Source organism: Colias eurytheme, chromosome 22 (assembly GCF_061535395.1).
Source record: "Colias eurytheme isolate Ceu_HAF_F1 chromosome 22, ilColEury1 Martin Lab GWU primary, whole genome shotgun sequence".
Lineage (NCBI taxonomy): Eukaryota > Metazoa > Arthropoda > Insecta > Lepidoptera > Pieridae > Colias > Colias eurytheme.
Genome location: NC_143001.1, coordinates 1,687,882 through 1,711,982, shown reverse-complemented (window position 1 = coordinate 1,711,982; position 24,101 = coordinate 1,687,882). Strand labels below are relative to the sequence as shown.

The window sequence follows — 24,101 nt, the reverse complement described above, 5'->3', positions numbered from 1 at the left end:
GCAATTTCGCTCGTCACTATATTGAGCAGCGCGCGTCGTGCCAGATACCACCCGACTGTTAATCTAAACTAAACCTTATGCCGCTGACCTTAAGACACACTTTTGCTTGTTACTACAGCGAGCGGCTCGCGACGTCCACTCCAGCCACCTCCTATACATCTAATCTGAGCTCTATTATACTCCCCTCAAGACACACTTTTGCATGTCGCTACAGCAAGCGGCGCGACGCAGCTATCATTGTTTTATTTAAAATCAACTCTATTACACTCACCTCTAAGTGCACTTTAACTCGTCGCTACATCAAGCGGCGCGCGTCGCGCTGCGCCAGCCACTTTCCGAATGCTATATCTAAACTAAACCTTATTACCTTCACCTTTAGGTGCAATTTGGCTCGTCACTATGGACACGTGGCGAGCACCCCAACTAGTATCTTTGCTATACCTAAACTAAACCTTATCACACTAACCTCTAGGTGCACTTTTAATAGCCGCTACAGCTACAGCGAGCGGTGCTCGTGCTACATCTCTCCCGTTAACAGCCACAAGTCTGTCGCCCGGCGCCAGTCGCCCGTCCCGTGCTGCTGCACCGCCGCGGACTACTGAACGGACTACTATGACCGAACTACTAGGGTCGGAGGGGTCCTGTGGAGATTTGGTTATTTATATAAATATTTGAATGGAATAATACCAAAAATATCATATTTATTTATTCTTTTATTTCTGTATTTACTAGTTTTAAAGCGTGGCTTCACTTATAAGATCAAATTCAATATTCAATTTCCAAGAAATTATATTAAATCCTAACTAAAACACTGAAAAAATAATTTATTTCTTACCAAATAATCCAAAATAGAGAAGCCCAACCCTCTATCTTCCTTCAATAACTGAATATATTCAACATGGTCACTCCACATCGCGAGCCAACTGAGTGGTTCTAAGGATCTTGATCTATTCCTTTCGAGATCATCTGAACAGAATTCTGGAAATAAATTATGTTGTTTTTAGGTTTTATTGTAATAGTGTTTACTTAGGATATTCTATAAACATCTAAACTCACAATAAAAATAAGGTCGTCAAATAAGTTTGAGGGTTGTACAAAGCATTAATTATTGAAATTAGCACCTTATTTCGTGGCAGTAATGTTTAAAGTACGTAAGTAAGAAAACTCTGCCTAATAGACGCGTAGACAAATTTTCACTTCGGACAGTTATTATTGAACGTGATTGTGAGTCTAGTTGTCAAAAAAGCTGGAATTAATTATTAAAAATTATTAATTATTAATTATTAAAAATAAGCTGGATATTATTGTCATAGTACAAATACTATGACAATAATATCCAGTTTATACAACACAACATGTAAATGGTTTTAATTATGATGAATATAAAGCAATTAAAAGCTTAAATGTCAATGCCCACGTATTGGAAAAGTAACTTAAACATCATTTTTTTTACTTCTAGTAATCTGTGGATTTCCCATCCTATAACCTACTGGCTACAGGCTCACTGAAAATCGGTGCTACAACGTTTTTACGTCACAGATGTTCATCGAGTGATATCCTCTTTAAGCTTCACAGATTACACTTCAATGTTTATTTTTAATACCACTTAATTAATTTCTTATAACTTAATTTCCTTGCGAGGCTTATATAAATAAATAAATTACCCCTGCAACCCAAACAAATCTTTATTTTATTTATTTATAACCTGCTCTTTTATGAGAATTCCCATATAATATGTTCAGTATTGTATTATCCGTGATAATATAAAGTTTCTAAACTATTTTAAAAACATACCATCATGTTCATGTCCAGCAGATAGCACAGTTGCCGCACTACACAATGACGCGACGGAGCTTTCCGACTTCGCTTTGATCAGTCTCTGTGGTGGGGCCAGTAAGTCTTGTAAACTGCCGCCTAGGATACCACTCTGGAAATAATATTAGAAATATAAGAAAGAAGAAATAATGTTTCATCATCATCATCATCATTATCAGCCCATGTTTGTCCACTGCTGGACATAGGCCTCAATAAATAATGTTTATTGAACATAATATAATTATTGTGAAAAAATGCAGGGTAAATACAAGTTCTTTCTGATTCTTCTATATTTGCTGTCGCAATCTTAATTTTATGTACCTCATGTAGAATTGCAATATAAATTTTTATTCTATATTCTACATTAAAAATGTAAAATGATACAACATGATTATTTAAGTATTTCTAATAGAAGTGTAGTTAAACAAATGAATATTTGCTGTCGAAGAAAAAAGTTTGAAAACATATTTCGGAGCCAATAATTCAATGTATTTTTAGTTTATTTTCTCTTGCCAAAAATTTACGTGACAGAAATAGCAATACCTACATAATTTATGTACCTATATGTGTAACATTTAAAAAATTCAACCGTATCAAATCTGACGTTCCAGTATCATAAGAGAGACGAAAATTAACATAAAATTGCATTGACCAACAATAAACATCAAGACTCACAATAACGCTCAAAAATTGTATTAAGCATAGAGTTTTCTAATGAGCGATACAATGGACTTTGAACATTACTGCTAGGAAATAAGGAGTAAATTTCAATGAATGTTTTATATAACACAATTTAGGACATAATATATTTGTTGTTGATTGTGAGTATTGTTGTTTATAGTACGTCAATAAACTTTATTTAAATTAAAAAACTAGTTTTACATTAATACACACCCTAGCTAAGCTAGGTTCAATTCCATTAGCTAGTTCGCTTCTCTTATGCTAAAACGAATAGTACGGGTGACGTCACAGCGCGTAGCCTGGTCACCACCTCCACGTGATGCGCGCCTAGTACTCGTCAGCCATTTACTAATATATTTCTAACTAACTTACCACTCTTGGCTTTGTCTGTTTTTTAACTTAAATAACATGCTCAAATCCGTCTCCGAAAACCATTCCATCTAATAAAAATCGCATCAAATTTCGTTGCGCAATTTTTACTATCTAAGCATACATACCGACAGACGTACAGCCGGAAGCTATTTTGTTTTATGCTATGTCAATACCGTAGGAAATATTTAGTGATCAGTGGACTTACCCTAGCTAAACTAGGTTCAATTCCATTAGCCAGTTCGTTTCTCTTCCGCACGACCACCAACAGTACGGGTGACGTCACAGCGCGTAGCCTGGTCACCACCTCCACGTGATGTGCGCCTAGTACTCGCCAGCCGTTCACCTGGTAGATTTTTAATTAATTTAAAGCATTGTCTTGGTAAAATTGAATTTTCAAGTTAGTCAAATTATACAAAAAGAGAGATAGAATATAAATCGCGTTAAAAATCCGTTAAAATCGATAATTTCTAAAAAAGTTGTTGAGTTGAAATTACATTTTCCAGCCAGATAAAAATTGCCAAAATTGATGAAAACTATCTCACCGCTCGGTACTTCTAAAGAAATAGGCTCGAAGTCAAAATTGAAAAAATAGGACATTCCCGATTATCACCGATACAGTAAGCATAAAAAATGTGTGCGTGTACACACGTAAGAAGTGAAACTTCTTTATGACCTTATTTTTCAAAAATAATTTACATTTTACATTTACAGAAATACGTCGAATCACGAGTGGTAGGGATAAGAAAAAGATGGCGCGTAACTGAAAAATGTCACGCGTAACGAAAAAATGTTACAATTAATTTTTTTCCAACCCCGATAAAGAAGTTTCACTTCAATTATTTCTGACCAAAATTGAAGATTTACATAGTCTTAAAATAGGATTATTATTCATGAGCACCTAGCTATTCAGTTAGTAGAAAACAGTTTGATTTTAGCAATAGCATTGAAAAGCTCTTGGATTTGAATTTAAGTAACTTACCTCTAACAACTCATCTCCCACACGATATATCCCCAACTTAGCCACAGGCCCGTTAGGCGCTATGGCTCTAATATAATGCCTCGCTTGAACTTCCTTCCCACCAACTACCCGCACTGTTCCTTCTAGTGATATTCCTAGACCGCTATCCTTTTCTTTTATTATTGAACCCACCTGTAAAATATTATTCAATATTAATTGCAGTTTTCATCGCTATAATACTATGAATATTTCATAACTCTTATAATGTTATTATCTCCTGGTACCTAGTTATTAATAGTAGGCATTAAAATTTTCGTAAACATGGTGTTATTTTTAATAGTCCGGGATACATCGCCCATTTTTGCAAGTGATTACTATCAAGCTAATTTTTCGTGAGTAGCTTTATTTTAATGAGATGCCCTATAATTTCATGTACGAAACTCTCGATTGTGGTAGCTTACAGAGGTTACAAGGATAAAAATTTTTGATTTGACGGTTCTCAAATATTTATTACGCAATTTGTAGGACAATATGTCTGTTGAATTATATAAGTATTAATAAGTGAAAATAAAAAAATCAGCTGGTTAGTAATCATTTATGATGACTTCGTTATCGATACACATTGGAAAGGGGGACTATTTGATCAAACCATAGATTTTGTAGGACAAATATTTTTTCGAATAATTTAGATAATTATCTTGAGATTGAACAAAAAAAAAACATTCAGTTAGTAATTAATATTTGAGAACCATCAAATCAAAATATTTTATCCTTGTTTCCTCTGGTAGCTACCACAATCGAGAGTTTTGTACATGAAATTATTGGGCATCTCATCAAAATAAAGCTACTCACGAAAAATTAGCTTGATAGTAATCACTTGCAAAAATGGGCGATGTATCCCGGACTATAAGACTTATTTAACAAAGAAGAAGAAAAATACACATTTAACTTTGTGAAATTGAATGACCTTTTTTTTTATTCTAAAGTATAGGAAAATTCAAAATTTCTATCATAACTGCAAAACATCATATTATTTTGCCACTTTGTATCCTGCGAACACACTTTTGGCGCCCATCTTTTTTCTTTTTCTATTTTTGAAGTGAAAACTTCTTTAGCGGCGTTGAGCACTTTTTCTGTATTGGGTATAAAATCTTAAAGTCGCGTCAGGACACGTGACCTGATCGAAAAAGCGTAAGACGGATGGATATCAAACATGCTCAACGTTAATAATCAAGTTTTCACTTCTGCCGGCACTCCCCCAGTGCAACCCGTCTTTTTTTTTGCTATACTCACAATAATATCATACTGGTACTGATGTCCTGGCCAATCAGGTTCGTTCTGCAACACATCCCGCCACTTATCCTGTATCCGTCTTGCGTCCCGCTCGCACACATCGTCCCTCCCTATCACTATCTCAGCTTCCTCTGAAGGGGAGGTGGGGGAGGGCAGGTGCGGTTGGATTTCGGATTCTGGCTCCACTTCTATTACTGTTGATTCGTCGTACTGGAAGAGTAATTTTAGTGGGTTTTATAATAGACTAGCAAACCGGGCGAACTCCGTTTCGCTACCAGATACACCTTTTCTTTGCTATAAACCTCACGGAGCCCGAGACCTTTCCAACGAATGCAAAACCGTGGAAATCGGTTCGTGCATTCTGGAGTTATAGCGTCAGGAAGGAAAACCCGACTTATTTTTATATAGTAGATAAAGATAACAATAAAAGTTTCATTTTGCGAGATAATGTAATAAAGTCTAAATGTTTTTTAATTTAATTTATTATCGTTATCTTATAATTCAATCATATTGGCAAGAAAACTATTTTTAGATTCCCGGTCGAATCAAGTAAATATTTGAAAATCTTTGAATGCAGTTCTATTTCTTTTTAAAAGTAATGTTTTGTTTCAGCAAAATTTGCTATCTCCAGTATTTCAAGTACTTTCCCTCCAGGGCCCATCGAAAATTTCCACACTGTATATTTTATCGACTGACCGGTTGGCTTAGTTGGTAGTGGCCCTGCCTTCAAAGCCAGAGGTCGATTCCCACCCGGGACAAATATTTGTGTGATGAACATAGGGTAAACGCAGCTATCAACGACCCATCGAAAATCTGAAGGTATTACCGACCTATAAAAGTAATTCGAAATTTAAACGTTTCCAGAACTATTCTAGCTATAGGTAGGCAAAGTTATAGACGAATGTATTACTTGAGCATCGTATACTTTTAAGTTAGTGTGAGTAGCTGTGCAAAAAATAGTAAAAATACGTAAGTTGCTGCGGGGTAGCGTGGACGCAGGACGTTTCGTACTGTTCCGTTGTTCCTTCGGGTAAGTACTGTGATTTATCTTTTTAAGACATTTACAAACAAATGACATCTATACTTTAATTTATATTACTAAAGGTCAATGCATTTTAGTGTCAACTTTTCATTTCTTACAACATTTTATTAATAAAAAGTAATTTGAAACGATAAAACTTTAAATTAAAATGGGACGGTGTTAGCTTCACCAGTTTAAGTCGTGGCAGGTATCAACGACCCGTAAGTCGGCAATGGCAGCAACGTAACTTTTTGTTTAAATTTTCTTTTATGTTATTGTATCACACTAACACAAGTGGTTTTATGGACCAGTTTAAATCTAAGCTATGAGTCTTCATAAAAATCTATTAGCGACTAAACTTTTTTTGTCTAGTGTTTACCTTTTAGCGTTGTCAATTTATACAAAGTTATGATATTTTTCGAGGATCGATATCGAATAGTTACAGTAGTAAATCATTGTTTTTTTGTTCAAACAATATGCATTTGTTCATATTTTGTATGACATTAATCAATTATAATCTATTTTATAGTCTGATGGTCAAATGAATTAAAATAACCATTTTTTTATGGGTCGGTAATACAATTTAGGTTTATACTTACATACTTTATTACCGACCCATGTGGGTCGGCAATAGCAACTATAGGAAGCTATTACCGATCGAATATAGATTGTTTAGTTTCTCATCTACAAATTCAAATTCAAATTGCTTTATTTGCAGAATGTAGAATAAAGATGTTTGTAGATACAGATAATATCGATCCTTAAACATTCTGCTCGTAGTTGAGCGTGCAAATATATTTTTACTACATACTTTTATGACATAATAGGTGCCTATTAAAAAATGCTTCTTCATGGTTAAATTAACATAAAACATATAATTATATTTTTTTCCAGAAATATGGAGCCACAGAAGCGGCGAAAAGTATACAGTAAAACACAACTCGCCGAAGCAATCAATCAAATAGCATAAGGAAATATCCTAGAGTTTGAAATCCTTAATTGAATATATGTACATTGTACATATATTAATAGTATTATGTTGATTAATTTAAAAGTTTATAATTATTTAGTTCATTACTAAGAAGTACTCATTTGTTTTATTAAAAATAACTATAATAAAAAAATACGAATATATGTATTTGCATTTTTATTTCATTTTATTAAGATCGGTAATCATCATCATCACTAGCCATTGCTGGAAAAAGGCCTCCTCTCACATACGATCGGGAATAGCTGCATAAAAATCGTTAATAGCTTCACAGCCGTTTTTATTGGTCGGTAATTGCAACAATCGACTAAGTCACATTGTAAATTATTTTTTACAAGATAATCCTTTATTAGAATGTATTTGCTTCAATAAAAACATTTTTTATACATAACACTAGCATATAAAATGAAACTATAAATCTTTAGAAGAACCAGTATACTTAAAAAATATGGTTGATTTGAAAATTGCCTTAGAGGGGTCGTTAATACCTGCGTTTACGATGTTTGCTCTGTCTGGGTGTTAATTATCTGTACAGGATGTCCCACTGTTGGTATACTAAGCTCAAAGGAGGTTATAGTTTTGCATACGCTGAGTACGTAAAAAATACTTATAAAATTCCAGACGCAGTTTTTTTTCAAATATGTAGATGAATTCTTAAAATTCTATGTGTACACCCATAACAAGCAACCCACCCAGCTTTGCTACCAGCATGTGACCTATCGTTTAAGATTATGTTTTCATAGACAAAATGCTCACATTAGCGAAGCGGTAGGGCGTGTCCACATGTACACGGCACGGCGCCGTCAACGCGCAACGATGCGATGTCGCGGCGCGGTGCGTTGCCGCGTCGTAGAAATTAACGTTGCCGTATCGTAAAAATTCACTATGCCGCAACGTTACAGGGCACGGCAGCCTTGGCAGAGAAGTGGCAGTCTGTAGCACAGTATGATCAGATTTAACAAAATTCTGCGATTTTAGCAGAATATGACCCCCGCAGAAATTCTGCTAGTTGCTTGGTTAATCTGCTAAAATATGCTAAACATTTAAAAAAATCCTGAATTTCTGCTCTGCTGAAGGGTGGCCAAGGCAAACACACCAACAAAAACGTTAGATACATAAAATGGAAATGATAGATTTTTCTATGTTTCTAGCACAACTATTTCAATGAAACCTAGTTAACTTACAATAAATGTTGAATTATGTTAAGATTATTAAGATTCTGCTAAAAATTGTCAACTTTAAGATCTATTGTGCGGCGTATTATGCTAAGCCCTAAATCAGGGTTCATATTCTGCTAAAATCGCAGAATTCTGGTAATTCTGATCACACTGTGCTACAGACTGCCACTTCTCTGCCAAGGCTGCCGTGCCCTGTAACGTTGCGGCATAGTGAATTTTTACGATACGGCAACGTTAATTTCTACGACGCGGCAACGCACCGCGCCGCGACATCGCATCGTTGCGCGTTGACGGCGCCGTGCCGTGTACATGTGGACACGCCCGTATATATGCCGGCTGCGCGAAGCTAGAGAAGAAAAAATGGATTTTCAGGAAAAATTTAGAAAAAAATGTTTGATGTAATTTTGTTGTTGTGGGACACCTTGTATAAGTATTTAAAATTATTTATTAGTGTGTGAAAATTGTCCTGAAATAATTTTTTTCTGTCTATTTTATAAACATAGAGAAAAAATATTATTAATAACTAGCGGTCCGCCCCGGCTTCGCCCGTGGTACATATTTACCTTTTCTCTACATAAAAACCATCCTCGTACTTCAAGGAATATAATAAAAAAAGAATTATCGAAATCGGTTCAGCCGTTCTCGAGTTATGCGCTTACCAACACATTTTGCGATTCATTTTTATATATAAAGATTATTACTCACCACACTAAAGCTGTACTTAGCGAGCGATGTAACGGAGGGGCTGGGCGGCGCCACGGGCGAGCGGCCGCCCTGCGCCGCCAACGCTTTCTGTAGACGCTCGTAGCCTACGCCGCGGAGGTATCTACAAATTTTTTGGTAAAAATCATGTTTTTTTTTTATATATTTTTTTTTACGAAATTAAACTTAAAATGTGGTGCAATAAATTGAAAAATATGTACCTATAGTATAAGATTATTGTATTGTACATAAAGTGTTAAATATAAGCTCACTATACGACGTTATGTGGAGTGATCAATCGATCTACTCTACGGATTCATATTTTTTTACCATAAGTTAGTTTACACTGACTACCTAAGTATCAATTATTACAAAAAATGATTAATTTGTTCGTGAATAAATTATATATGTTACGGCTAAAGGTAGGTGAGAACATAAACTTAAGATTAGCCGGCTAAACTTAGGTTTATTTTCGACGAGGTGTTAATGTTAGTTTGTTCTATCTTTAGCCGGCTAAACTTAAGTGTAACCGCAGGCCCGTGGCTAAAAATATCGGGGTGGGTAGATTTGGTTACTATAATACATGTAAGGAACAGGGCGAGTGTTTTCTGGCACTTCGCCGGCTGCTGCCGCAGCACGCTCGCTGCGCTCGCTCGGCTCGTGCGGGTCTTAAGAGTTCTAACCTAACCTAACCTAGCCACCAGCTTTCTGCCCTGAGTCGGGGTGGGTAGATTTGGTTACTATAATACATGTAAGGAACAGGGCGAGTGTTTTCTGGCACTGTGCGGGCCCCTCAAGCCCTCCACCGGCCCGGCACTAACCAAATCTACCCACCCCGACATTTTTAGCCACGGGCCTGCGGTTACACTTAAGTTTAGCCGGCTAAAGATAGAACAAACTAACATTAACACCTCGTCGAAAATAAACCTAAGTTTAGCCGGCTAATCTTAAGTTTATGTTCTCACCTACCTTTAGCCGTGACATATATATCGTACACATTAAAATCGAAATAAAGAAAAACCGATTCTTTTCACTAATCGCAACACATTAATATCCTCACAATAAACATAACATCGCAGTATTAAAACAAAAAAGTCACCACAACAACTGTTTACTTATTCAACCACTATGCATCCATAAGCGCACCTTAAAGCCTTCAATTTAACGATGGGCCCCTTCGCATCCCGCAACAGAGCGACAGCGCGATGGTTCGTCACACCGTGTAGCGGCACTCCGTCCACCTGATAACAATACAGGTACGGATTAGGTGGTTTTGGGGCCCTGTTTTCACACTAGAGCGAGAAATAGTGCGATAAATTTTAAATTAAAGATTTTAGTTATAAGGATTTTGTGTAGATATAAACATTAAAATAACTTTTAAAAATAAACAAATAAGCATTTCCCTTTTATTCTTATTAAACAATGTATAAAATAATTATAAATTACATTAAAACAGTTTTTAAAAACTAAAGACGTTGTGAACTGTTAACAATTTAACGCTATTGAATTTTTATAATATCGATTTGACTTTCGAGTACATACGTGTATTATTGTCATGAGATATTACATCATTTCTTTGAGAATGAATTAAATATTCAACATAAAACTTCCATGAAACTATTGTCTTCATCAGCGAACAACAGACTACCTACAGGTAGTCGCAGACTATTTTCCATACAACGCAGACATTTTGTGTAAAATAAAGGGCCCCAAAGATTTAACGCCCCAACGTCACACAATAGCAAGTGGTACACTAACGACGCTTACTGAATAACTCTTTAAACAAAGCCTTACTCACAGTCGCGTTAAAGTTTTTATTTACGTTCCTACTTCTATAAATTCTTAATGCCTTTCTTGAAGTAACGGGGATTAACCTAATTCTTTGTGATATAAAATTGTTTTTATGCGTGTTAATATATTTTATGATTATGTCATTGAACCAATTTTGTTTTATAGATTAATGGTTTCATTTCATAATTTGTTATCGAATGTTTTATGATATTTTTGGCGTCGGAATACCTCCATATAACATTCATAACTTTTATTATTCGTAATAACCTAAGATAACAATTACTTTAATTTCATCGAAAAAGACACCACCTTAAAAATAAGCCATTATCAAATCTATTACTTAAAAATAACACAAAACGTTGCTACCTATTTAAAAAAGTCCAAAGCTTCAAACATTTGCCCCAATTATTCACACATCAAATCATTGACATTCGACAGTAATCATAAGCAAGTCCAACAAACTATATTCACCAAACAATCACAAACACGAGCTGCACAAATTCACACGTACACTCTATGGATAATACGATAATCTATCAAATACCACTATTCAATATTACATGCCAACTAGAAATCATGTTTTCATACAAAACTGCTGGATTACAATCCTCTAACAACCTGCGTCAGTCTCTAAATCTGGAATACGTTTGTTTATGGAACGGAACGGGGAAACGTGCTTCGTAATTCATTTTTATTATAACTATGAAATGTTTTCAAAATTTTCTTTACGCGAGATGTTTGCGGAGTTTTAGTGGAAACATAGCGATACGCGGCTTTTAATGTAATTGTATGGACGCGGAATAATGCAACCGTGGATATTTAAAGTGATGCTTTCTTTAAAATAATTGAAAATATTTTTTATCTAGATCAGTCAAGTTTTTCAACTATATTTTTAACGCAGTTTTTAACATCATTTATTCGATCAATAGTTTGTCTATGTCTCATTTGGATCTCTTGAATTCCACTTCAATTCTCAATCTCTTAAAAGATGAGAAACAAAATAAAACTTGTTTTCTCTCCAAACGCTAAAATAAAATGACATAGAAATGAGTCTTTACAACAGCTTTAACTGCGGCCATTTTTGCAGTGTTGTGCAAAATGTCGCCCTAAATAACATTAGGTACATTATAACTTGAGTTTCCTTTTAAAGTTTTTTAAATCCAATGTTTACAATCGTAGTCTATATATTTATTATTAGTTTGACTTAGTTTACCTATTAATCGAAATATTTATTTAACATAATATTTAAATTAGGTTTTTTTATTACATAATAAGACCTAATATATCTTGACGTGATGGAATTATTCGTTTCAACAGCGAACGTGATCTCAAGCAGTCTACCCGGATAAATAATATAACAAATAATTCGCTTAGTAATCTATATAAAGGTTGTTTATCGTGTAATGTATAAGTCACATATAACCAAACAAGAATTAAGCGTAACATAAATGACACCTACATTTTACATGTCTTTACAAACTTTACAAAAAGCCCCCTACGGAAGCGTTGAACAAGTTCGTCGTAACAAGTTAAATTCTGAGTTTAAGTTGGTTTTGTAAAATTTCGAGCGTATAAATAGGTATAATTTATGCATGTTTTATGTTTAGGTCAATTTTATATATAAGAAAAGCTTTTATTTATAGTTATTTACATATGCAATGCTCTATATTACTATTTTAATGAACATTTTACGGCTGAAAACAGAATACGAATTATGTTACCGTGATATTGTTACGCACGACTCTAGACCAACTTTAATTCAACCAACTAATAAAATATATTATCATTAGGTATATTGCACAAAACCTTACACAAACCATAACCTAATTACCCATCAAATTACAAAAAATAATCAACGTGGCCTGAATTCAAAATTAAATAACACTAAAGCACGCGTAATGTCTGAAAAGAGTCTCAATTTTTCGTTCATTTACCACTCGACCCAAATACAAACAAATCTATTGTTGAATAATGCGGATGCTATACTGCATTGCGCATTGGTTTTATCTCAGATACTTAAATAGAATTTCATTTTAATTATTATCGATTTTTAAACTGCAATATCAATTATGATTAAAATCCTGCGATATCTGAAAATATTCCATATGCCATCTTACAAATACCACTGTGAATTCTAGTATCATTTATAGAGTACGAATCCTGCCCTAACTCCGCTCAGATAAAAAGGAATAAAACTACTACGACTGAACATAAATATAGCTTTTAATCTCGCAATAATAACTAAGGGAGTGTTCTTCCAGTAATCAAATTTTCAAAATTAGTTAAGTAGTTGAAGTATTATCAACTACCTAATTATATCGACATTTGCTTCATTTCGTGTACAGAATTTGTTTTTGGATACAAGATTAGATAAAAACGAAACATCACTGCGCAGTTTGAATTATATCAATTGCCTCAGGGAGATTCTTCCAATAATAGACATATTGGCACGCTATGTATTTGTTAAAACATTTCGTACCAAAATCCTATATATTATTATCTTCACACATTTCTATAAATCGTAACTCAATTACTGTTAGCTCGACAAGAACAACGCATTTGCGATATCCTCTTTGTGACAAAAAAGCTTTAAAAATACGTAGAAATACGCAATATATTTGCAATGCTCTTCTATTATCAAAGTTAAATTTATTCACTAGTGTCTCAATGTTCATTTTATCGGAGAACTGCATTTCTATTGTTGCTGAACTCGTACAAAACACATATATTTAGCTCTATCTAGAACTTTCGTTGAGTAATGAAAACTATTCTATTGAAACCGTTTTTAATTTCACCGCATTTTGTGCAGATGTGTTTTGTGGTTTGCTTTTTAATTAACCTTAATGACCAGTGCTTTAACGCATAGATGTGTCTGTATTACTCATATTTTATAGAAATAAAATATGGGATTATTTTTTATTTTGCGAGGTGTATGAGGAGTGATAAAATGCACTAAAACAAGCCTATGCACATTATCAAAACCACCGCTTTTTGTTACATAAAATTTCACCCTTAGAAAAATAAGCCCACCATTTGCTGTATTTCGAATCACTACATAGTATAAAACAAAGTTGCTTTCTCTGTCGCTATGTCCCTATATATGCTTAAATCTTTAGAACTACGAAACGGATTTTGATGCGGTTTTTTTAATAGATAGAGTGATTCAAAAGGAAGGTTTTAGTATATAATTTATTATGTTTTAGACAAAGCGGGCGAAGCCGCGGGCGGAAAGCTAGTTATCTATAAATGCCATAATTGTCCCAGTGTAAAAATAATATCATTACCGTACTTCGAATTGCCCATTAATACTATAATTGTCCCAGTGCTCAATGATATTAAAATAATGCCATTGCCTTATTCCTTTATATACGAGAAAAACTCATCTAAGACCAAAGCTATTTCTTGCATCCATTCACAATATTCACCAAAACATATACAACTGATACAACTTCCTATATCAGAGATGTGACCCAATTCAAACAAACAACAATATCGATACTTACAATTATTCCCATATTGTTTAAACCTCTATTAATACCGCAGAATACAATACATCTCTAATTAATGTTCCATTGTATGTAATATTGTACACAAGTTGTAGGATCAATTGATAAAATTACACGCCACTCGAAACACAATAAAATACAATAGGGCCGGATTGTGAATGGCTGCCAGTTTTTGAAGGAGTAATATTACAGAAAAGAAACGGATTTTACTCAATGTTGAGTACAGTAAATTAAGATTGGATATAATTCTTGACTGTATAGGTGCTCTTGAGTAAGTAATAGAAGTTATATAAGTAGCTTTATTATATTTTTACTGTTGTAGTTAATATTCTTGCTATTACCTAATACCAATGAATAATAAATTTTATTATATAACCTAGTCTTAAAATGAATAAACCTAGGTTTAAATAGTTTTTTTTTTCAATTAATCAAAATGGTTAAAAAAAGCATTCTTCTTTTTTGAATACTTCTAAAATCATATTTTCGGTCGTCATTGTGCTTTACAAACATATAGACACAGATTTTTAATCAGTTCTACATATTCAAGCAATATGTATGTAACTATAAGATATATGTAACTATCATAAACTGTAAAATCTTCCTATTAATAACATATTATCTATAAAAAATTATAACTTCAGGGCGCCATTCACGAGGCCCTAAACAAAATCCCTCCCTGTACTTGACTAACGAGTTTTGACACGTCTATTAAAGCGAACACTGCGTTGCCTTTTTCCATTTTTCCATGATAATTAACAACCGCCTGTACAACCTTATTAGACTGCATAAATCACGGGAAAAGGAGAGAAACTTTCCACAAGCTTGTATTGCGGAGTTTTATCAGCTAGGTGATATTTATTGGGGTTTGCTGTAAATTTGTACGAAGAATTCTTCAGAATAGTAATATGCTCAAGTTGAATATAATGTGTGTAATCTCTCACTATAGCCTTGACAAAAAAATGATAAATATATTTTAAAAATAAAACAATTGAGTTAACCTATAACGTTTGTTTTCTAGAATAGCGTCAAAACCACAGTCAAAATAGAGACATTAAACTGAATTTTTTCGCAAGCCACTACTATTTTTTAACACACATTGTTACCAAAAATTCACATTTCTAAATATTATTTATTCATTCATTCAAACTTACCTCAACAATCCTATCGTTGACTTGTATCTTCCCGCAGAGATCAGCTGCGCTACCTGTGCTGATGCTTTTCACGAAAATACCGCTTAGTTCCTCTGAAATATAATACTTTATTTATAGATATATTGTAATTAATATTTATTAAAAAAAAATTGGTTGTCTGTAAAGTCGGTTTACTGACGATACATGAACGTGACGACGTCTTTAGGCCGATTGTGCTTCTTTGTCGCTCGTTCCGCGCTCTCGCTTGCACTTCAAGCCTTACATGGAACGCCTCAGAGCGAGGTAACGCCGCATGAGTCATGTTTTTTCGTGCGTGCAACCGGCTCTATCGAATTATAAGACGTTGTCACGTCAAAAAAATATGCATCCATAACTAGATAATTCAGTACTAGATATTATTGAAGACTTAGTTTAATTGTCTCGGTCTGGTAGGACAGAGAAGGCTGATCAACTACTTGTCCTTAAAGAAAATCGATCAGTGAAACAGATGTATAATGCATCTGCCCCTTACCCCACTAGGGGACATGGGACTTCACTTTTTAGTTTAATTGCTGGAAAACTCGCATATCTCAGGAACAACTGGGTCGAATGGAAAAATTATTTCTGATGCATATCTATTTAACGCGGATCTACATAGGTTTATAATCTTACTTCTTAGTTAGTGCCAATAGAAGAAAAGCAGCAATGAAAGTTGCAACAACAGGAAAATATATATTCCTTTTTAGAGACGAAATTGCATAGGTTTATTAAGTGGAATATCCTCATGGTCGAAGTTAGACCAATTTTCATTTTAACGACCCTCACCTGGGTACCATTGCATGTACATATTTCGATACATATTATAATATTCCACAATGTAGTATTGTGATACGGAAATCATGATGTATGAAATTCTTGATATTAGGACACTTCAAAATAATAATTTAAAATGTTACACTGCATATAACTTATATAATAATGTAACTGAGTGATATCAATTTGGCATAAGATTGAACTTTGAAGTATTGCAAAGTTATTCGTTCTATGTACAAGTACACTAAGTTGTAAACTCTAAAGACATGAAAAATACATCAAATTCCATTTGACCTAAAATATATTTCAAGTACAACGCAATTTTTAAATAAAAAATTCCTTGATATTGCAAAAATATTGTATAAATATTATATATTATACCTTGGTCCCTATAACATGAAGATATCACACAACACAGGGTTTTTCATTGCCCATTTATAACATTATTTTCTTCGAGAGCAAGGGTGGGTCTAGTACATACATATTATATAAAAGAAGAGCTATTATCGCAATCAAGGGAACAAATTACCGAGAAAGGCACCTGTAATGTCCATTACTTAAATAAATTAGATTTTGGTACAAAACACAGGCGCTACGTTTCCGTAATAAACTTTTCTGTATCAGTTAAGTGACATTATTATTAGATAGTACCTAATTAGACACAGCTATTATCTAAATTATTCGGAATTTAAGAAGCTACATAATTAAGGTGGGAACTATTTTGATGAACGAAGTGTCTAGTCGTCCGCTAAACGGATGAATAAAATAAATTAGTCGTCCGATTACCGGATGAATAAAATAATTTAATCGTCCGATTACCGGATGAATAAAATAATTTAATCGTCCGATTATTCGGATTAATAGATAACCTTTTAACACTAAAGCTAGTTGGGTTGGACTAAAGCAAAGGGGGCGCAGGACTTAGAAAATTTTTGATGGAGTTGGTGTCATTATAACACCTATTTATTATTGTTTTATCGTAAAGATTACGCTAATATAAGCATGTTTTATAGGAACAACTTTTCTCTAAAATCAAAAATGGCCGAGATATTCGCCCTTAATTCGTTAGGTTAGGTTTAGGTTAGGTTAGCCTTTAGGTTAGGTTAGGTTAGGTTTCTTAAAAAAAAACTACACAGAAATAGGAGCCCCGCGAAGCGGGGCTCCGTCGACGCGCAAAAAAAAATCAAGTTTAGGTTAGGTTAGCCGTTAGGTTAGGTTAGGTTAGGTTTCTTAAAAAAAAAACTACACAGAAATAGGAGCCCCGCGAAGCGGGGCTCCGTCGACGCGCAAAAAAATAATCAAGTTTAGGTTAGGTTAGCCGTTAGGTTAGGTTAGGTTAGGTTAGGTTTCTTAAAAAAAAAACTAAACAGAAATAGGAGCCCCGCGAAGCGGGGCTCCGTCGACGCGCAAAAAAAATCAAGTTTAGGTTAGGTTAGCCGTTAGGTTAGGTTAGGTTAGGTTTCTTAAAAAAAAAACTACACAGAAATAGGAGCCCCACGAAGCGGGGCTCCGTCGACGCGCAAAAAAAAAATCAAGTTTAGGTTAGGTTAGCCGTTAGGTTAGGTTAGGTTAGGTTTCTTAAAAAAAAAACTACACAGAAATAGGAGCCCCGCTTTGCGGGGCTCCGTCGACGCGCAAAAAAAATTCAAATACCTACGTGTGCCCTCTTCCCCCCTCCTCCCCCCACAAAAAACCTATAATACGTGCGGCAGTTCTCTAAAGAAACCCCGATAACCTAACTATATAGATAAATAGATGTTATCGGACGATTAAATTATTTTATTCATCCGGTAATCGGACGACTAATTTATTTTATTCATCCGTTTAGCGGACGACTAGCTTTGTCCTTTGATGAAACTATCTTACATAGATAGCTCGTTTGTCATAGGGAGTAACAGAAGTAACATAATATTTATTTTAAAAATATCTGGAATTTTTTACGAAACAATAATGTTTTTGAACAAACCTTTTATTCAACTACAGGAGAGTGAAGCCGCAAGCATAATTAATACACTGAATATTTAATACCTTTAAAATAAAGCGATGAAAATTACCGGGAAATACCGGGATTTAAACGGATTTAAAACAAAATTTAACCAACAACCTCCGGTTAAACAATTGTGTGTGTGTGTTTGAACTTTGAAGCTGCGGGCGGAAATCTAGTACACAAGATAACAAAAAATCCTGTTTTAAATCCGCCAAAATATCATTTCACAAACATGAAAACATCGGGCTTTATATCCGTTAAAAATATATCATTTCTCAACCTTCCAACTTGTTCCAAGCGTAATATTACTGTGTGTCTCATAACGCGAAAATATATTGTTTACACGAAGATAAATTTGTGTTCTTGATAACACTTATCAAGATTACTATGTTCTACGTTGACGGAGTTGTTTTGGTGTGCAATTTTCTTTGTCTTTAATCCTTACTCTCTACTTATGTATATTAGCGGTATTCCTACTGATATAGGTAGGTATATTATTTATCGAAATCAAATTCAAATTACATTTATTTGCAAGAATACAGTTACAAATTTAGGTGATATATAATATTATAGCGCGAATACATTCTACCCTCTATCTAGGTGTGAAAATATTTAAATAGAAATAAATTTATTTTTATTGTTCGTGTCACAAATTCTCCATTGTAACAGATAAATTCTTGAATGTTATAATTTATAAATATATATTTTTTGATCATTAAAGATGCGAAATTATCTGTCTGTCTGCCTCTTCTTCAAATTACGAAATTCGTTTGAAATTCAAACAACTTTTAAATTCGTATAAAATGGATTATCATCATGATCATACAATTAATAATGAGGAAAAAAATATCATGCTTATTTATATGCCTATAATCTTAAAAAAATCCCAAAAATATGTTTTCAGTTTATATTTAGTCACAATACCTACAAGCTACCTATATAAAACAATCTTTTTTATTTATCACGGTAGCTCGCTTCGTCCGCGCTTTCAAACTTTTTGCCGTTTATTCTTTTTAATCCGATTAAAAGAACAGCAAGGCTGATATTAAATATCGCATTCCCGTGGAAATGGGTTTTAAAATGTTTTTTTCAAGATGTACAGAATTTTAAGTATTTTCTCTATTTCTTGACTAATATTATTTATTATTGACTAATATTATTATGAAAATATGATTTTACGTTTTTAAAACTGAATTAATTAATTTTTGATATTCTTTAATAGTTATAAGCTAGCCTGATAAGTGGGTTATTTCATATTGTGTCCATTTAACTGTAATAGCTTCGCCCGGATCTCCTCCGGATAAAAAAAGCTAACGTTACACGGTTTATAATATGTAATTAATTTGTAAAAAACAGTATGTGTTCAGATTTAATTTAATCATGGATTTTGTATAGAACGATAAGTAATATACCTACTTATTTTCAATTGTAGAAAATAATCTATACTAATATTATAAAGCTGAAGAGTTTGTTTGTTTGTTTGAACGCGCTAATCTCAGGAACTACTGGTCCGATTTGAAAAAAAATTCGGTGTTGGATAGCCCATTTATTGAGAAAGGCTATAAGCTATAAGTTATAACCACGGAGAGCAGCTAGTACATAATAATATTGAAGTATTTGTATTCTGAACATAATTAAAGACAAACTTACCAAGCTTAGTAAATATTATCTAACTACATAATATAAACTTACCTTGTTCACAAACATAGCCCGCAACAGTAATTCCTAGACCTAAAGCGGAATCTTTATTCAGGTCCACTTCATAGCTTATTGTTTCTGGTTCCCCGGTACCTCGCACCGCCATGTCTAAAGGTAATCTGAAGAAAAAGTGTAATTATTCGAGAGAAATAATTATATTAAATAAGTAATAATAAGTATAAGTATTAAGTATTTTAACCCTAGAAAGATAGTCTGCGTCAAAATGACTCCTGTGTTTTCGAAATATAGCTGTATCTTTTTAAATGTCGCGAATCCATAACTGTGCTTATAGGACATTTCATAAGTCACTGAGAACTAACCTATGGTATAGGTGTCAATTAAGTGTAACCGATTTGGAAATATAACGACTACGTGAGTCAAAATTACGCATGATTATCTTTACCGTGACTTTTAAGATTTTGACTTCTATGGTAGTTTGAATATTTTTCGGCTTATTATTTCTGTATATTGTGACTTATGTTAAAAATTTATTTTTATACATATTGAAGCAAATATGGAAAACATTTGGGGATAGAAAATTGGAAGAATATTGTATACTAGCCGCTTTTATGCAAAGCGATGAGGGTCCCTGTAAAGAAACCGATGGTGAAGTAGGAGGACCACGAAATTGAAGATGACGAGTAAACTGACACAGAAGAAGCTTTTCCCGATGAGTTACAAAGTAAAAATGATATATTACATTCAAGCAAAAGGCGGAGTAGATGCATTAGACCGAATGTGTTCCCTGATGTTCAATAGTAGCAAGACAATGAGATGGCCAATGGCTTTATTATATGGAATCAATAAAATTGCCTGCATATTGCATATTAAATTTATAGCCACAATGTTAACAACAAAGCACAAAAACATCTGAGTCAATAAAACATGAAATATAGAAGCATGGAACTGTCTTCTTTGTTTACGCGTGGGTGTTTAGAATCACCAGCTTTGATAAGATATTTGCGTGATAATATCTCCAATTTGTTATCAAATGAAGTATCTGGTACATCGTAAGAAAGTACTGAGGAGGCCTTCGGAAAAAAAACGTATTTACTATACTTTTTGTCCTTCTGAAATATGACGAAAGGCAAATTCCTCCTGCAAAAAATGTAACATAGTTATATGTCGTGAGCGTACGTTGATATGTGCTAAACTTGTTTCTCACTATTTTTTTATATAACTATATGTACAAAATATATATAACATATAAAAAAGTCTGATAATTGTGGTCAAAAATAAGTTTTTATTAGAAATAATACGAGTTACAAGAATTGTAGATTTAAAGCAGACGTATAATGTTTTCGTTCTTTTATATGTATAAAAATAATTAAAAATAAATGATTTGTAGTGTGAATTATTCTAATATAACTGTAAATATATAATAACTTACAATTTATAAAAAAAAAAACAATATACCTTGACTTAGAGCTTACTAAGAAACATGCGTAAATTTGACGCATGACTATCTTTCCCGTACTACTCAATATGATTATCTTTCTAGGGTTAATTATATTAAATTATTTATAAGTATTTAACATGTCTATGTGTGTGTATTTAACATGTGGATGTATATTTGACACGTATACACATGTATTTAGCACGTGTACGTGTTAATTTAACCTTTTTGTGTGTTATTGTAACTATATAATCTCTGATATGTGTAAATATATATTTCACATGTCTCCGTGTGTTTACATGTTAACGTATATTTGACACGTCTGAGTATGTGTATTTGACATGTTTGCGTATATTTCACATGTAACTGTATATTTGATCAGTTTGTGTATAAAAAGTACGTGTTAATTTAACCTGTTATGTATTATTGAAACGTATTCGTGTGTATATTTTACATGTTATATTTCTGACACGTGTAAGTGTATATTTGACATGCCTCCGTGTGTTTACATGTTTACGTATATTTGACACGTCTGAGTATGTGTATTTGACATGTTTGCGTATATTTCACATGTAACTGTATATTTGATCAGTTAGTGTATAAAAAGTACGTGTTAATTTAACCTGTTATGTATTATTGAAACGTATTCGTGTGTATATTTTACATGTTATATTTCTGACACGTGTAAGTGTATGTTTTACATGTTATATTTCTGACACGTATAAGTGTATATTTCACATGTCTCCATGTTTACGTATATTTGACACGTCTGAGTGTGTGTATTTGACATGTTTGCGTATATTGAACATATTGTATTTTATGTGTTTGTGTGTGTATGTGTACTTACCGTAAAGGCGGTGGTACTTTAGGTGGTGGTGCGGGTATGAGCGGCGGGCGCGGGGAGGGGGCCAGCGCTTCGCGTGGTACCACCGCTACTATGGATGCTACCGGCTGGAAGAGTAGCTTTATTACATGTATATTGTAGTGTTATTTGTTACTACTCCAATTTAAATTAATGTTACATAAAATGGATTGCATGTACGAGTTTTATTAAGGTTTAATGTTTTTGCTTTTAGAATTATGTTTTTTTTTATTTCATGTTGTGCAAAGATAAATATTTATAACATGCATATCTTATATGAATATATATTCGTTTTATATAAGTTGTCACATGTACAATGTAGGTAGGTACATAATATTAATTATAAAAATAAAAAGGTTCAATTGTGTCGTATAACATTAGAAAATGGTTTTGAAAAAAAAATACACAAAACGATCCATTATTAGGTAAAACACAATTATACACATAATGTAAAAAAATAAAACGAGAAATAACAATAATCAGGTAATGAACAGACATACATGTCTTAAGTGATTAAAAAAAAAAACTACCGTTGATCGTATTTTCCACTAGGTATCTATATATGTATATTATATATAATATTATCTGTTATATTACTTACCCTATGATGATAAGTTTCCTCAATAATAGTGGGTGGTGGCGACGGCGGCGTGGTATCTTCGCACAACGCGCCGAACCCATCATGGCCGGCGTCAGACAGTCGCTTCTCTAGCTCTATGGGGTCCGCGAGTAAACGAGACGGGACTATCGGCGCTTGTGATGCTCCCAGCGACTGATAAATATTGAACAAAAGATAAATTATAAATGTTTATTGCCTCTAATTATCTAAGATATAGAAAAACTTAAAACTATGCTTTACATCTCTTATATATAAAATTCTCGTGTCACAATGTTAGTCTGCATACTCCTCCGAAACGGGTGGACCGATTCTCATGAAATTTTCTGTGCATATCGGGTAAGTCTGAGAATCGGCCAACATCTATTTTTCATATGTACCACGGGCGAAGCCGGGGCGGACCGCTAGTAATAATATAACAACGTAAACGTTTAGTAGCTTTCCATCCGCGGCTTCGCCCACGTAGTCAATAAAACAAAACATACTAATAAGACAACTACTAACAATGATAATTAATCAGATGTTTGGCCGCGGTGATAAGTTTCTCTCTAGAATCCTTACTATCTCTAAACATAAAAATCTGATCATAGAATCGCTCCGTTGTGATGTGAAAGAAGGACAAACATACACAATTCCAATTCCACACTACTAACGTCTTTATTAGACAATTCGCTCTATGCGAGCATAGTATATGCGCCAACCTTAAATTCCATAGACTGCGTATCTCTGCAGAAGGAACAAAACAGAGTGATTGATGGTAAAGTTTATGTTTCAGGAACTATCAAAAGTAAGAAAGTTTTAGTGCCTTAAAGTTAAAATAATTTGAAAAATCCAAAAGTGCACGCCTCATAATTTTTTTTTAATAAATATTTATTAATTATTATTTTTGTTTATTTAATAACAATTAAACCACATCGAATCAGACCCTGAAAAATGAAAGGGTTCTATTCCTGAGCATACTCAAGCGTAAGAGAAAAAAAAAGACTCGATTAGTAAAGTATTTCGGTCGCTATCGTGTTAACAAGAAAAAGGATCCGCACATACAGACACACGGACGTCCAAGACAGAACTTTTTTAAACTGTTTTTTAACTAGTTTAAATAACAAAAATGACATCAAAAATATCATGAACGTTAAAAATAGTGTTTTTTCTTAATATGTGTGTGTATGTATTATCTTACAAGTGCAATGTATGATACATAAAGACATTTTAAGTTTGAAAAATCAGATGTTTTGCGCGAAGTGACAGTAGTACCCACCTCAACGCTTCGCTTATGAGGCGTGCAATAGCATCG

General features: G+C 33.6%; 1 protein-coding gene across 1 annotated transcript in view; it reads right to left on the bottom strand.

Annotated features, from left to right (window-relative positions):
* LOC149898550 (multiple PDZ domain protein-like) overlaps nucleotides 1–24,101 on the bottom strand; it is a 161,400-nt gene that overhangs the window by 107,227 nt on the left and 30,072 nt on the right. The window contains exons 4-15 of the mRNA XM_090115041.1: nucleotides 22,793–22,963; nucleotides 22,177–22,280; nucleotides 19,928–20,052; nucleotides 15,457–15,548; nucleotides 10,155–10,249; nucleotides 9,012–9,132; nucleotides 5,120–5,329; nucleotides 3,848–4,018; nucleotides 3,074–3,211; nucleotides 1,795–1,927; nucleotides 836–978; nucleotides 467–641 (exon numbers count right to left, since the gene is read on the bottom strand). Of these exons, the coding sequence (XP_089971167.1) occupies nucleotides 467–641; nucleotides 836–978; nucleotides 1,795–1,927; nucleotides 3,074–3,211; nucleotides 3,848–4,018; nucleotides 5,120–5,329; nucleotides 9,012–9,132; nucleotides 10,155–10,249; nucleotides 15,457–15,548; nucleotides 19,928–20,052; nucleotides 22,177–22,280; nucleotides 22,793–22,963 (1,678 nt within the window). The remainder of the gene's footprint in view (nucleotides 1–466; nucleotides 642–835; nucleotides 979–1,794; nucleotides 1,928–3,073; nucleotides 3,212–3,847; nucleotides 4,019–5,119; nucleotides 5,330–9,011; nucleotides 9,133–10,154; nucleotides 10,250–15,456; nucleotides 15,549–19,927; nucleotides 20,053–22,176; nucleotides 22,281–22,792; nucleotides 22,964–24,101) is intronic.